General features: G+C 32.9%; 1 protein-coding gene across 2 annotated transcripts in view; it reads left to right on the forward strand.

The window, feature by feature from the left end:
* LOC139501631 (deoxyribonuclease TATDN1-like) overlaps positions 1-16,054 on the forward strand; it is a 32,944-nt gene extending 16,890 nt beyond the window's left edge. For both annotated transcript variants that reach the window (XM_071290769.1, XM_071290762.1), the window contains exons 8-12: positions 3,782-3,908; positions 6,054-6,130; positions 10,637-10,707; positions 11,064-11,196; positions 15,935-16,054. In XM_071290769.1, coding sequence (XP_071146870.1) covers positions 3,782-3,908; positions 6,054-6,130; positions 10,637-10,707; positions 11,064-11,196; positions 15,935-16,037 — 511 coding nt within the window. In that variant the 3' untranslated portion in view covers positions 16,038-16,054. The remainder of the gene's footprint in view (positions 1-3,781; positions 3,909-6,053; positions 6,131-10,636; positions 10,708-11,063; positions 11,197-15,934) is intronic.
* Positions 16,055-16,762: the final 708 nt, after the last annotated feature.

The raw sequence follows: 16,762 nt of genomic DNA on the forward strand, positions 1-16,762 counted from the left end.
ATAAGATAATAAAAATTTCACACATAGCGGGATGCATAGCGGGTATGATACATGCATGGCGGCCGAAATTTTATGCGTAGCGGTACCGCTATGCATGAATAGCCTAGGGAAAACACTGGGGCCATAAATAGGGTGTCTTCTCATTTATCCAACTTTTAAAAATAAGGTAAAGTCATTTAGCCAACTTTTTATTTTTGTTAATTATTGGGTTGTTTGTTTAGTAATAATAAGGTGTCTTTCTAAAATTTGACAGTAAATTTGTTCCTGTATGTTTTTATATAGTCAAGAAATATATATAACATAGGCGATAGTAAACTTGTTACATTTCATTTTTTTTTTAAATTTGGTATATTTCAAATAGTAAATAAATGTTTCATAAATATATACAGAAGAAACCCACAAATCAGTAATATTTGTTCATTTGAGGTTTTGCGTTAATTTGCATTTATACTAGTAACATGTATAATTGATATAGCGTTTTTACTTCCCAATCTAGATAGCCTTTGTCTTAGATGCATGATTTTTTTATTAGTTGTTAGTGGCTTTGACCTAGCTGTCAGATAACTGCGAGTACTCTCAGATCTGTTCATAGCGTCTTTTTGTGTCGGGATGTATAAGTACCCGGCCACGTTCACTTGTATTTTTGTCCATCTGATGAGTTAAGCCTTTTTCAACTGATTTTTATAGTTCGTTTCTTATGTTGTACTGTTATACCACTGTCCCAGGTTAGGGGGAGGGATGGGATCCTGCATTATTTATGTATGTGCCTGTCCCAAGTCAGGAGCCTGTAATTCAGTGGTTGTCATTTGTTTATATGTTACATATATGTTTTTCGTTCATTTTTGTCGAGCCTGCAACTTTTGTTGCAGAAAGCTCGACATAGGGATAGTGATCCGGCGGCGTCGGCTACGGCGGCGGCGTCGGCGGTGTTAGCTCACTTCTTAAAAGCTATATATTTTAGAAGGTGGAAGACCTGGATGCTCCATATTTTGTATATAGATGCCTCATGTTACGAAGTTTCCGTCAGTCACATGTCCATTGTCCTTGACCTCAATTTCATGGTTCAGTGACCACTTGAAAAAAAAGTTCAGATTTTTTGCAATGTTAAATTCTCTCTTACTGTAAGTAATAGGATAACTATATTTAGTATGTGCATACCTTGCAAGGTCCTCATGCCCGTCAGACAGTTTTCACTTGACCTCAACCTCATTTCATGGATCAGTGAACAAGGTTAAGTTTTGGTGGTCAAGTCCATATCTCAGATACTATAAGCAATAGGTCTAGTATATTCGGTGTATGGAAGGACTGTAAGGTGTACATGTCCAGCTGGCAGGTGTCATCTGACCTTGACCTCATTTTCATGGTTCAGTGGTTATAGTTAAGTTTTTGTGTTTTGGTCTGTTTCTCTCATACTTTATGCAATAGGTCTACTATATTTGTTGTATGGAATGATTGTAAGATGTACATGTCTAGCGGGCAGATGTCATCTGACCTTGACCTCATTTTCATGGTTCAGTTGTTATAGTTAAGTTTTTGTGTTTAGGTCTGTTTTTCTCATACTTTATGCAATAGGTTTACTATATTTGTTGTATGGAATGATTGTAAGGTGTACCTGTCTAGCGGGCAGATGTCATCTGACCTTGACCTCATTTTCGTGGTTCAGTGGTCAAAGTTAAGTTTTTGAGTTTTGGTCTTTTTATCTAATACTATATGTCATAGGTCAACTATATTTTGTGTATGGAAATATTTTATGATCTCTATGTCAGTCGTGCAGGTTTTATTTGACCTTGACCTGGTTTTCAAGGTTCATTGCTCAGTGTTAAGTTTTTGTGTTTTGGTCTATTTTCTTAAACTATAAGCAATAAGTCAACTATATTTGTTGTATGGAAGCATTGTTAGCTGTACATGTCTGCCTGGCATATGGTTCAACTGACCTTGACCTCATTTTCATGATTCATGTTAAGTCTATGTGACAGTCGTAATAAAGCTTTAGATTTAGGAGTAGCAACATAATATCAATGATTAGTAAAGAAGGCGAGACATTTCTGTGTGTGCACTCTTGTTTTACATAAATAAGGCCGTTAGTTTTCTCGTTTGAATTGTTTTACATTGTCTTATCAGGGCCTATTATAGCTGACTTTGCGGTATGGGCTTTGCTCACTGTTGAAGGCTGTACAGTGACCTATAGTTGTTAATGTCTGTGTCATTTTGGTCTTTTGTGGATAGTTGTCTCATTGGCAATCATACCACATCTTCTTTTTTTATATTTGGTAGTATCATATTGTTTCAATATCCATTAGTTAGTAGCTTAGTCACATCATCGGACCTACATTTTGCCAGCAAGTTCAAGCACCATATGTATTCATGTACCAAATACCACCTATCGGAACTAGACAGTGACATGATTGCTTTAATTTAGCACTGTTTTTGTACAATAAAGTCAATTTTCCATATTCAATCATGTATTCCACATTAAAGCCTACAATATTTACTAGTAAAACGAACGAACTTTATACTTCAGTGTTTGTTTGTCTTGTATCATGTGCTGCTCAGAGAAACCAATAGAGAGATATTTATTAGTCTGGCTTCTTCATAATTTGATGCTAAATTGTTGAAACCCAGGAGCTTCTGAGCTTTCCCATGGACCCTCTACCAGAGCAACCGTAATTACGCCTTTCGTTCATAAAATCCTGGCCTAGGACTATTGAAATGTTTAGTAACCCCTTATACCGTATGATTTGGAACTTCTCGTTATTGGTGTTCTGCTGTTAAGATCCATCCAATCATTTTAACATACCACAGACAATTAATGGAGAGAGTTCGGCATAAAAAATGTAAAACCCTAACACTTTCACTATAAAATATACATGCTCCAAATCAGGAACCGTTACATTAGTGCATTACATATTTATTTTATGTTTTTGGGCAAAAATAAGGTCCAAATTTTTTTCATTCTCCACCCCCTCTTTCAAATATCCTGGAAACGCTCCTAAACATACACAGAAAACAGACTGACCCAACTTAAGGATAGACTACAGCAAGGACAGATCAACGTATATCACTACACTGATGCAGTATCCCACCTACTTAAACCAGGATGAAGATCTACTGAACATTCCTTTAGTGTGTGCTATGGATATTTCTGTGCTACTTTTTTAATCAATGTGCTTGAAATGCTTTTGTTTATATATATATAAAAAACAATATATGTATTATATGTTGTGTGAGTTTTGTTCTGGTAAGTCTTTGTGTACTTAAACGTATTCAACTTATATTTTGTCTTATTTGGATCATTTAGTCAGAAGAACAGAAAAAAATGAACGAAGAGGGTCTATTGCACAATAAAAAGCTCAATCTCATTAACAAATCTCTTCATGAATAAAATGCAACTGATATTTTTCTATCCAATTCATATTTTAACTATTGGTTAAAAAACTTTAAAATACTTTCAAATGATTTACAATTCATTAACTAAATGTCAGTTGCACCTTTTAACATGCTATATGCTAAATGATACTACAGAAAATTTAATCCGGGTATACTTTTCAGTCTTATTTTTCACCTGTCATTCAACCCAAATTGTAACTGAAAAACCCTTTGTTCTTGAATACCTTTGATCTCATCTATCCAACTTCTTTTTTTACCTTTACTACCTATAATTTTAAAAAGTTGGATAAATGAGAATGAACCATAAATAGATCATGATCCAGAAGAAATCATTCTAATTCTAGAATAATCTTTCTTGTAAAAGAATTCATCTGTTTGACCTTATATATTACAGATATTTTGAAAAACAGATGGACCTTGCAGAAGATACTAAACTTCCATTATTTCTCCACAGTCGAAATTGCCATTCAGACTTTATTGATATCATAAAAAGAAACCGAGATCGATTTAAAGGTGGGGTGGTAGGTAGATTTTAGACAAAGAGTACAAAATGTAGATGGTAGCCCAATCTTCATCTATACTGTAAAATCTATGTTTATATGGAAGAACAATAATTAAGTCTACACATACCTTAATCTTTTGCTATTAAATTTGAATACATTTTGGGAGTTGAAGAACAAGTTAGCTGTATAACACTATACATTTTTGAAAGTAGATTTTTATAATACTCAGAAAAAATAGATGTATAAACAAGGACAAACAAAAAGGAACAAACACAAGGTCTAGATATTCAAACTTGGTACAGCACAAAATGCAATTTGGTCAAATCAATTTAACACCCCTCCTTTGCATTCTTAACATATGTTGTAAAAGAAAAGTAAAACATACTATGAAGCTGCACAGTTCACCTACAGTGTTTTCCTTTTTTCACTAAGGTAAGGTGGGTGTTTTCAAAAAATCACTTGCAACCGGGTGTTTGTTTTTTAAATGTCCAACCGTTTTTTTTTTTATTTACTGTGGGTGCACGTGGGGTTCACAACAATAAAGATAAGTATAATATTCACATTTAATGGAGTTGAACAAACATAAATAGAAGTAGTCATATTAATTGTCAGATATTCTTTGATTTGATTTTTTTCAACAATTTATCCCTTTTCTCTCTTCTTTCATTTACAATTTTATGCATCAGCATAACAGATGGCTCTTGCAGGACTCCCTTCTCCTGTGTATGCAAGGCTGTTCGATCCAGGTTTTTGTCCTGTTTCTTGCTTTTGTGTTGTATTTTTGACACACAGAACAGTAGTATCCTTCCTCTGTGACTATAAGCCATAATGAAGTCTTGCTCATATTTGTCTTCACTTGCGTGTCTTTTCCGTTGTTTCAGTTTTTGTCAAGCCTGCAACTTTTGTTGCAGAAAGCTCGACATAGGGATAGTGATCCGGCGGCAGCGGTGTTAGCTCACTTCTTAAAAGCTATATATTTTAGAAGGTGGAAGACCTGGATGCTTCATATTTTGTATATAGATGCCTCATGTTACGAAATTTCCGTCAGTCACATATCCATTGTCCTTGACCTCATTTTCATGGTTCAGTGACCACTTGAAAAAAAAGTTCAGATTTTTTGCAATGTTAAATTCTCTCTTACTGTAAGTAATAGGATAACTATATTTAGTATGTGCGTACTTTGCAAGGTCCTCATGCCCGTCAGACAGTTTTCACTTGACCTCAACCTCATTTCATGGATCAGTGAACAAGGTTAAGTTTTGGTGGTCAAGTCCATATCTCAGATACTATAAGCAATAGGTCTAGTATATTCGGTGTATGGAAGGACTGTAAGGTGTACATGTCCAACTGGCAGGTGTCATCTGACCTTGACCCCTTTTCATGGTTCAGTGGTTATAGTTAAGTTTTTGTGTTTTGGTCTGTTTTTCTCATACTTTATGCAATAGGTCTACTATATTTGTTGTATGGAATGATTGTAAGGTGTACATTCTAGCGGTCAGGTGTCATCTGACCTTGACCTCATTTTCATGGTTCAGTGGTTATAGTTAAGTTTTTGTGTTTTGGTCTGTTTTTCTCATACTTAATGCAATAGGTTTACTATATTTGTTGTATGGAATGATTGTAAGGTGTACATGTCTAGCGAGCAGATGTCATCTGACCTTGACCTCATTTTCATGGTTCAGTGGTCAAAGTTAAGTTTTTGAGTTTTGGTCTTTTTATCTAATACTATATGTCATAGGTCAACTATATTTTGTGTATGGAAATATTTTATGATCTATATGTCAGTCGTGCAGGTTTTATTGACCTTGACCTGGTTTTCAAGGTTCATTGCTCAGTGTTAAGTTTTTGTGTTTTGGTCTATTTTCTTAAACTATAAGCAATAGGTCAACTATATTTGTTGTATGGAAGCATTGTTAGCTGTACATGTCCGCCTGGCATATGGTTCAACTGACCTTGACCTCATTTTCATGGTTCATGTTAAGTCTATGTGACAGTCGTAATAAAGCTTTAGATTTAGGGGTATCAACATAATATCAATGATTAGTAAAGAAGGCGAGACATTTCTGTGTGTGCACTCTTGTTGAGTTATATTAATAGCCTATGTTTAAACAACAATAACCACTAGAACAATGTGTTGAATCCTATAATATATTCTTTCTTAAGGTGCATTCCTTTACTGGTACAATAGAAGAGGCAAAAGAATTGGTTGAACAGGATCTGTATATAGGTATCAATGGATGGTAATACATGTACAGTTAGGTGTTCATTAAAGGGAAAATTCACGATTTTTTACTTATGGTTTAAATATGTTCATTATGACATAATATATATATTCACAAAGTTTTATCGCTATATGTGCAGTAATAAAGGAGAAATTCAATAATTAATGAAAAAATATCAACTACTTCCTGTAGGTCGTGACGTTTTCTCCTGATTTTTGCATGCCGGGATTTAAAATACAATCATTAAAAGTCTTGGTTTTTAATCATATTTTAACGTAATCGTAAGCGCGCCGATGACTTATGCTTTATCTAATAACCATCCGATAATAAGAAGATAAAACGCACAGACGTTCAATTGTACTCATTCGTGAGATAAATTATCTATGTTAAACGTATATATTCGAATTATTTTTGTAGACAACACAAAAAGTTATAAATTTATTTTTAATAAATGCATTTTCGTACTGATAAGGTGAACAAATTAAAGTACAATAATCTGTAAAGACAATATGTTGGTGTACTATTATTGACCTTTTACTATCTCTGCTATGGCTAGGTTTATACGATGTGTGTATTCACGGTTCTGTGGCAATACTCGTAGATGGCTTGTTGAAAGGTAAATTGTTATTTGCACTTCGGTATTTAACCACGCCTCTAGGGCACACCTTGCCAGGTGTGACTGTCTATTCGGATCAGTGGTAGCATTTAATACACACATTAAAAATACATATTCAAGTTGGTGACAAATAAAAATTGGTCGCCATGGAATTATTTAATTATATTTGGTGCTATTATTTATTTGAATTCAAATAAGTTAATTTACTAAGAAATACACAATTTTCGGTTAAAGACGGGAAACTTAATTCATATGTCAGAATGAAATGATATACAAGTCTTGTCCTTGATTTATGTCTCATAAAAAAGGGGGACTTAGAAATTAGAAATAGCTTTACTAAATCATTTTTATTTGTCTTTATTAGGCGAAAAAATGTACGAGAACACTTACATTTAGACTTTTGAAAGCCATGTATTAATTAATATATGAAACTATCTGAAGATAACTCTACCGAAGCGGAATATAATATGTACAAATAAAGAAAAAAATATTTTTGTAATGGAATCGAAAAATTACGAATAGATATTCTTTTCAAGTGTGATAAACGTCAACCAAATTTATTCATAATGGGGAACGTCCTTATTAAAATCTGAGACAACTATAATAATCGTCGTCTCCCAACGTATATATATACTTAAATAACTATTTGATCAACGATGTTTAAAATTAAAAGACAACAAATTTAATGTTATCTTTCCCTATTTTTGAATGTTATTATAAGTCTGTTCAACTTGCAAGAATACCCCTAAAGCGGACAAATATCCGACAAGCAGTTTATTCTTTAAATTGCTGTCATTGAATATCAAGAAAGAAAATAAATCCCGAAATTGATAATCAATAGTTTTCCTAGAAAATATTCACATTCCTTGGGGATTATTAGTGTACGTCCAGTTGCATATATTTTACATGAATGTTGGAACAATTGTGATGATGACGAATTTCGTCCTTTATTCGAGAACAATTTAATTGATATATAAATCTGTGAGTTTTCTATGTTCTTTACTTCGATGAACCAAAGCAAGTTATAAATTGACCTGTATTTAAATCAAATTGTTTCTTTTTTTTCTTCTTCTTCTTTTGGTATACAATAGTCTATCGAATTCGTTGATTACATACTGTTGGCATACATGGACTAGTCTATTTACAAAACTTTTACCACAATTTACACAAAATGTATGTTTCTTTCTTATGTTCAATGTATACATATTTTAAATTGCGCTACTGACTATAGTTCCGTAACTTTCTACCAGGCGTATGTATACACGAATCGTCGACAAGTGCGCACATTTTTTTTAGATCAATAATTCTGGTATGTTCCAATCTGTCCTAAACTATTGACAACGAGTATATATTACATTTTCCCAAATTAACCCTTGGAAAAATATGTAAATAGATTTGTATTTTTTCAATTATTTTTTTTTTGTATTATTTTTTTTTTATAAATAATATTCTTTACACCAGAAATGTTATTTATAAACAAGCGTATGAGTTCAGTAATGACTAGTATATTATATCACTTTCAAACACGCAAGACAAAAATGTATATTATACATGCACCTGATAGTTCAAAATGGAAAGTTATAAGTAACGGTCGTGTACACTGATCAATACCTACAGAAGTGAAACGATGCATGAACTTGCAAGCCCGCCGGACAGGAAATCGATTGAATACCTGGACGTGTCACCTTACACCCCTTCCAATACCTTTGGGAGTAATACCTTTAGCCATGCTGGTGATCAGATAAGGGAAGATCCGAATTTATTTAAATAAAGTTTATTACTTGAAAGAATTATGAACGAATTAGATTTTCAAAAACAATTTCCACGGAACACTTATTTATCATTTTATGATTTGAACTTTGACTTTTTAACTAATTACAATATTATCAGTTTAAAAATAACAGACTATATGGTTATTTAAAAATATAAGACCATTTTCCGTATCAAGTTAGTCAGTCAGATAAAACAACCGTACGATTGACAAGATATCGACACGCAATTACGACTACATCGTTTACTGTAGTTTTGTTCCTTTGTGGTTTATTGACATATCGGGATTTTTCATCGGAGAAGGTGACAAGATGGCGGAGAGTAGAGAACTGATACTCAAAATTTAAAATCGATGGTGATCTCTTATTTAGCGGAATAAAACTTTAATATCTATAAATTTGAGCATTTTTATACAGAATGGACATAATATCAATTTTTGATTTTTTTGCGAAGTTTCCCTTTAATATTATGCAAAAATTGGAATTTATCTCTGTTTTTTCAAATTCTAATATGATAAATTAAATAAATTCTTTGAAATATTGGTGAATATTAAAAGTCAACCTCAGGAATATTTTTTTGTGTCATTGGGTTGCTGTCTCTTACATAATAACTTCTTTTATTTTGAGTAAATAGGACTACTTGTACTTTTGTTTATTTCAAAGCTTTGTTAGAATTGGATATTTGTTGCTGTACCATTTGTTAATATGTGAAATTACTTTTATTTTCATTTTACTGTGGGCTAATGAGGCAAACTTTTAAATTACTTTTTATGCCCCACCTACGATAGAAGAGGGGCATTATATTTTCTGGTCTGTGCATCTGTCTGTTCTTTCGTCTGTTCATCTGTGCGTCCCTCTGTCCCACTTCACCTTAAAGTTTTGATTAAGGTAGTTTTTCATGAAGTTGAAGTACAATCAACTTGAAACTTAGTACACTTGTTGCTTATGATATGATCTTTGTAATTTTAAAGCCAAATTAGACCAACTTCACGGTCCACTGAACAGAGAAAATGAAAGTGGGAGTTTCAGGTAAAGTTTTTGATGAAGTTGAAGTACAATCAACTTGAAACTTAGTACACTTGTTGCTTATGATATGATCTTTGTAATTTTAAAACCAAATTAGACCAACTTGACAGTCCACTGAACAGAGAAAATGAAAGTGGGAGTTTCAGGTTAAAGTTTTTGGTCAAGGTAGTTTTTGATGAAGTTAAAGTCCAAATAACTTGAAACTTAGTACACATGTTCCCTATGATATGATCTTTCTAATTTTAATGCCAAATTAGATTTTTATGCCCCACCTACGATAGTAGAGGGGCATTATGTTTTCTGGTCTGTGCATCTGTTCGTCTGTTCGTCCGTCTGTCCCGCTTCAGGTTAAAGTTTTTGGTCAAGGTAGTTTTTGATGAAGTTGAAGTCCAATCAACTTGAAACTTAGTACACATGTTCCTTATGATATGATCTTTCTAATTTTAAAGCCAAATTAAACTTTTGACCCCAATTTCACGGTCCACTGAACATAGAAAATGAAAGTGCATGTTTCAGGTTAAAGTTTTTGGTCAAGGTAGTTTTTGATGAAGTTGAAGTCCAATCAACTTGAAACTTAGTACACATGTTCCCTATGATATTATCTTTCTAATTTTAATGCCTAATTATATTTTTATCCAATTTCACGGTCCATTGAACCTGGAAAATGATAGTGCGAGTGGGGCATCTGTGTACTTTGGACACATTCTTGTTTACCCAATTTCAAGGTCCATTGAACATGGAAAATGATAGTGTAAGTGGGGCATCAGTGTACACTTGACACATTCTTGTTTTTTATTTTCCAGGTATGCCCTTAATTGTTTAGAAAAGAATTAATTTATTTGAAAGTTCTGTTTTAACTTAAATTGACTTCAACCAAATCATAGATTTGTATTATATTGTGAAGAGCAACTTTTCCCATTACAGAAAGGGTTGGTTATGATAGTTATGTAGTGTTATTTTCATGATATCCTCAATTGTTCCAAATGTTGTGTTGTTTTTCAATGTTACCAATGACTCAATCAGAATTTGCTGTTATTTGTTTGGGACATAGTATTTCTGTCTAGTTGACATATTCTTTTTGGTAATATGTTTTTATTTCATATATTTTTTCAGTTCCTTAAAGACACAAGAAAACCTTGATGCAATGTGTAGTGTGCCATCAGAGAGACTTATGATTGAAACAGGTAAGACATGAGTGGAATAGAACAATCCTACCTCCCATTTATGTAACTTTAAAACAATAGTCAGTTTAGTTTGTTATTTATTCCACACTACAAACCTATCTCCTTTTCAGTTATAAAAAAAAGTATTGAAGCCCTTATATGTTTGTAAAGTTGTTGATTGGTATACCCAGATATATGTTGCTTATTGTTGGTTTATATTAAATTTGTGTGTACAATTTGAAGAAATTGAATAAAAGTGTTTTTGTATAATTTAAAAAAAAAGGTAATTTTTAATGAACAATTTTCATTGTTTCAGTTAGATAAAATTGAACTACATTAAAAAGTACTTATGGAGACTGTTTATTTATGATTTGTAGATGCTCCCTGGTGTGAGGTTAAAAACACACATGCAGGGAAAAAACATGTGACAACAAATTTTCCTTCAAAGAAGAAAGAAAAATGGGAAAAAGGAAATACTGTAAAAAGTAGAAATGAACCAGCTCATATAATGTAAGCATTCATTTTACATGTGGTATTTTGATATTTCATTGAACAAAAAAGATTGGAGGGAAAGGGAATATTTATGTCATTTGCATGCGCGTAGCTACGTTTACGTCAAAACGCCCGGGCGTACACTTGAATTTGGTAAAACAAAATATTTTCATCTAGATATTATTAAAAGAATTGGTTAACAGTACATCAACCTTCTAAGTCTTTCTTCAATTGCTTGTAATTGAGACTACTATAACATAGTATATAGTAGTCTCAGCTTGTAATTTCGAATAAAAATGACAAAATTGGTGTCATAGTTATATATTTATTCATTTTCTGTCAAAGTCTAAATCTTCCGTGATTTCTATACTCGCTTTCCTTTTTTAAAAGAATGTCCTTATGTACTTAGATTCGAAATGGGGTTTGCATTTGTTTTTATTATAACTGTGTGGTTCAGTATGTGGTTAAAATTTTAATATATCAATAGCTATTTATGTCAAACTATCGCATGATTTTGCGATAGCTGAACAAAAACTGTTTATGGTCAAAAGAGTATCCAGCGCATCATGACGAAATTATATATGATGAGTTTTCTGTAATTTATGGATGTTTAAAAGGAATTTCTTGAACTTGATTTACATTCTGAGGTTAAAATTTGGTGCATATAAATTATTTGTAAAACCGTGGTCAAAGTTAATGAAACTTTCTTGGAGGAAAACGCGTATAGCATAAGAATAAATTTCCATCCTGGTAATTATGATGTCGAGTTAATTTACATGATTAATTTATAAACCTCCATATTTTGTCATAAAACCTGTGCAGAAATTAAATGAAAATATTTCATTTGTTAAATCCTGTAATGGACTGATAAATAAATATCACTGAAATGAAAAATATCAGGCAAGAACCAGGGTTTCTATCTACACATTTTAATATTGCACCTGAACAACTCAGAAAATTAATCATTTCATGTTCATTTACGATTCTAAATAAACAATGAATAGATTAAACATAAAAAATAACCATTTTCAATCTACAGAATGTTGTTATTGATATGAGTTTTCAATAACAGGAATGGTATGTCATTCTCAATAACTTTAAAACTTCTGAAGGCTTAGCACCCGCCCATCTACTACCAGCTGGTTCATTGGCCTGGATCCAATAGGGGCCTTTAGGCCCTGACCGAGGTTCGGGCGTACACTTGAAAATTACCTAGCTACGCCACTGATTTGTTTGTTACAGCTGCTTGGGGAATTATTTTTACACTGTGCACTAGAAAATGAAGGAGAATATGCACTGTGTTATAACTTTTTTCTCTGTGAATTTGAGGGGAAAAAACCAAAGAAATATTGATGGCACAATGTCCTTGACTTTTCAGGCTTTACCAGTACTATGTCTGGGTTTTTTTTTATGGAAAAGGCTATTCTGAAGGAGTTTAGCCAACAAACATAAAAAGTCATAATCTGCAATGGCAGAACAACAGATACATTTATGGCTTTTAAAGCATTAAATGTATCTGCTTATCATCTCAAAGTCATAGTGAGGCCTTCAACATGGTGCAAAAACTTTTCTCACTGCAAATACATGATGGTCTGTGTAAGTTAAATATTATTCTAGACAGCAAATCTTTTTGTATACTGACTACTAACCCCAAGCCCCTAACCCTTAGACATGTTTCAGAATTAAACAGATATTTGAAAAGTTTAAATATAAAAGCATATATTTATAAGGTTATAGTTGTGTCTTTCTTTCAATATTGTTTTCTCCAAAAGTAAATCATTGCAAGTTTTTTCGTATTTGTAAAACAGTGTTTTATATAACCTTAAAATGAAGTTTAGTGTCTGTTCATCTGTAAATAATGAGTCATTGCTAATTTCCTGTTATAGTGCTACATTTAAATGAATATACACAGAGACAGAGTCATAGGTAATTTAAAGAATCACATTAAGTAAAGATATTTTTTGGTTATATAATTTTGTCAGCAAATGTAATAATGAACACAAAAATTCTCTATTTAAAAATATGACATGCTTGACGTTAACAAGCCTGTTAGATTTTTTTGCATACTTGATTCCCATAGGATTTTTCGACAAAATATTGAAAATATGCGTTACGATACTGTTGTCAGGTCATTAAAGATTGCATATTTTGGCTTTAACATTGATTCACTGATAGGGTCTTTGCATCGGAACTAAACACATTTATTTCTAAAAAAACAGTTGTTGGCATGACACGGGTTATGTTCTTCTCGTATATTTTATGATAGTATGATACTAAACCCCTAACGGGAGGGATTGTACCTGATATTCATATGATGAAGACATAATCTTTCAATCAGTTTAATTGAGGTCTGGAGCTGGCATGTCAGTTAACTGCTAGTAGTCTGTTGTTATTTATGTATTATTGTCATTTTATTTATTTTCTTTTGTTACATCTTTTGACATCAGACTCGGACTTCTCTTGAACTGAATTTTAATGTGCGTATTGTTATTCTTTTACTTTTCTACATTGGCTAGAGGTATAGGGGGAGGGTTGAGATCTCATAAACATGTTTAACCCCGCCGCAATTTTGCGCCTGTCCCAAGTCAGGAGCCTCTGGCCTTTGTTAGTCTTGTATGATTTTAATTTTTAGTTTCTTGTGTATAATTCGGAGTTTAGTATGACGTCCATTATCACTGTACTATTATGCATATTTTAGGGGCCAGCTGAAGGACACCTACGGGTGCGGGAATTCTCGCTACATTGAAGACCCATTGGTTGCCTTCGGCTGTTGTTTGCTCTATGGTCGGGTGGTTGTCGCTTTGACATATTCACCATTTCCTTTCTCAATTTTATTTGAAGTATTAATGCATTGCGAAAAACAAATATTCCATCAAATATATTTTATTCGGATATTCTTATGAATATCCTTTTCATATTTGGTACAAAGGAGTAGGTTCAGTAAGACCCCTTTTTGGCCCCAAAATATAGCAGTTTTACAAAATTGTTAAAATGTAAACCTTTAGTTATTTATAGGACAGTAGATTGCTTCTGCTACATAAATATGGGCTGTTTTTGACAATACAATGCACATATATCCTGTACTAGCTCCATTAAATTTTAGACGGTTTTCGTGTAAAACGAAAGTGGCCGCATTCGTGTTCATCCTTAATATTGAAATGTAAGTTGTATTTTATGATACTGTAAATTCAGAAATTATTGCGAGGTTTTTATTATTGCGAATAATGCGACTGAGTTGTAAACGCAATAATTAAAACTCGCATTTTGTAATATTTGAACTGACTTAAGCATGACTTTTCTCAAAATCGTAAAAATTAAAATCGCATTCAAGTGTAAAATGACAAAATCGCAATAATAAATGCACGCAATAATTTCTGAATTTACAGTAATACATAACATATATAAAGGTTGAGGATGAACACGGATGCGGCCACTTTCATTTTTACCAAAAACCATCTGAAAAGTGACATTTTTCGACATATTAGGTAGATTTTTCATATTTGACCTTGAATCGGATCGTTTTTAATGACTAAATCTGTTAAAATCTTTTACATAAACTAATTAATTCAAATAAAATAGACACTTAAGTGTTTAAAAAGTGGTCAAAATCTTTCGTCAGATGAACCTGAAATTTGAGGCCAAAATCGGTCCTTACCGGACCTACTCCTTTTATTAAGTACTTTGTAGTTAAAGCGTACTACACACGCGTCAAAAGGCGTCATTATGGAGTAAAGGGGGTGGCGTCATTATGGAGGAAAGGGTTAACAAGAACCCTGTCCATGTTTACCTTTGGTTATATATTTGTGTGTTTTATTTGAATTTGATGCTTATTTACATCTATAGTAGTCTTTGTTGTATTGATCCTAGATTAAGTATGATTTACACTTTGACATGAGGTAAAGGCACATCTATTTTTGCCCTTGATAAAAAAGAAGATGTGGTATGATTGCCAATGAGACAACTATCCACAAAAGACCAAAATGACACAGACATTAACAACTATAGGTCACCGTACGTCCTTCAACAATGAGCAAAGCCCATACTGCATAGTCAGCTATAAAAGGCCCTGATAAGACAATGTAAAACAATTCAATGAGAAAACTAACAGCCTTATTTATGTAAAAAAAAATAAACGAAAAACAAATATGTAACACATAAACAAACGACAACCACTGAATTACAGGCTCCTGACTTGGGACAGGCACATACATAAATAATGTGGCGGGGTTAAACATGTTAGCGGGATCCCAACCCTCCCCCTAACCTGGGACAGTGGTATAACAGTACAACATAAGAACGAACTATAAAAATCAGTTGACATGAAAAGGCTTAACTCATCAGATGGACAAAAATACAAGTGGACGTGGCCCAGTACTTACACATCCCGACACAAAAAGACACAATGAACAGATCTGAGAGTACTCGCAGTTATCTGACAGCTAGTTCAAAGCCACTAACAACTAATAAAAAAATCATGCATCTAAGACTAAACTATCAATCCGTACACATCCAACATCCGATGGATTTAGTGTAAAGATGTCATAAACAGCCAGAGAAAAACATGACCTTGTGCTTTAGCATGTTTAGATGTCTTGTTGTGTTTTTGTTTTGTGTTGCTGTTGGATGTATTTAGACATCTGTTTTGACTTATTTGTAATAAAAAAAAACAATCTTTAATTTATTCAGTGACATCCTATATTTCTTTTACACATTTAAAAGTCATATGTAACTTTATCTTTGTAATTATTTTTTTCAGACAAGTTCTTGAAGTGATGGCAGGTGCCCGTAATGAAGACAAAGACAGTTTAGCTGAGATCATGTTTAACAATACAAACAGACTTTTCTTTGGTGTTGATTAATAAATTAATTTATCATACCTTCAAAGAATTATTGATTGTGTTTGCAATGTTGAAATTGGAGGGAAATTTGATGAAAAGAAATATTGATGGATGGTATAAAAGTTATTTCTCCTGATATATAAAGTGACCAAATTATCTTATCCACTACTTTTCTTTAGTTCTTCACATTTTTATAGTGCTAAAAAAGAATGAGCATAACACTGGCTGTCCGGTTGTCTGTCATAAAACAATTGTTTCTGGAGTTTCCCTCCATGCTTTAATTATTACTACCATCCACAAAGAAAGTTTTGTGTGTACATATATAGGAACCACTCTGTCCATCTGTCCATGTTCTTTTTAAGTGAAACTCCTCATAAACAGCCTGCTGACCAAGCATTGATGAAACATTCCACAGTTATAGAACAGTACCTTATATCAGTATCATGTGGTCTATGGTGGATTATTGTCCTAGGCAAACAAGCAAAACACCAAAATCCCTTGTCACTGGTTTGATAGTCACAACCCTCGTGCCTCTCTCTCTCTGATTTTGAAAGTACAAACAACATATATAGAGCAGCAACGTGGATATTATGTAGATCACATCTATTTTCATGCCAATAAATGGATAAATCATATATGCTCAGATATTTAAGTTACAGTGTGTGTGTGTATATATAACCCTGCATTTCAAGAAAACTATTATATTCAAAATTACATATATATTGTGCATTGTGTATGACTCGTAT

The sequence above is a fragment of the Mytilus edulis genome, chromosome 1 (genome assembly GCF_963676685.1).
Source record: "Mytilus edulis chromosome 1, xbMytEdul2.2, whole genome shotgun sequence".
In the NCBI taxonomy this organism is placed as follows: Eukaryota; Metazoa; Mollusca; class Bivalvia; order Mytilida; family Mytilidae; genus Mytilus; species Mytilus edulis.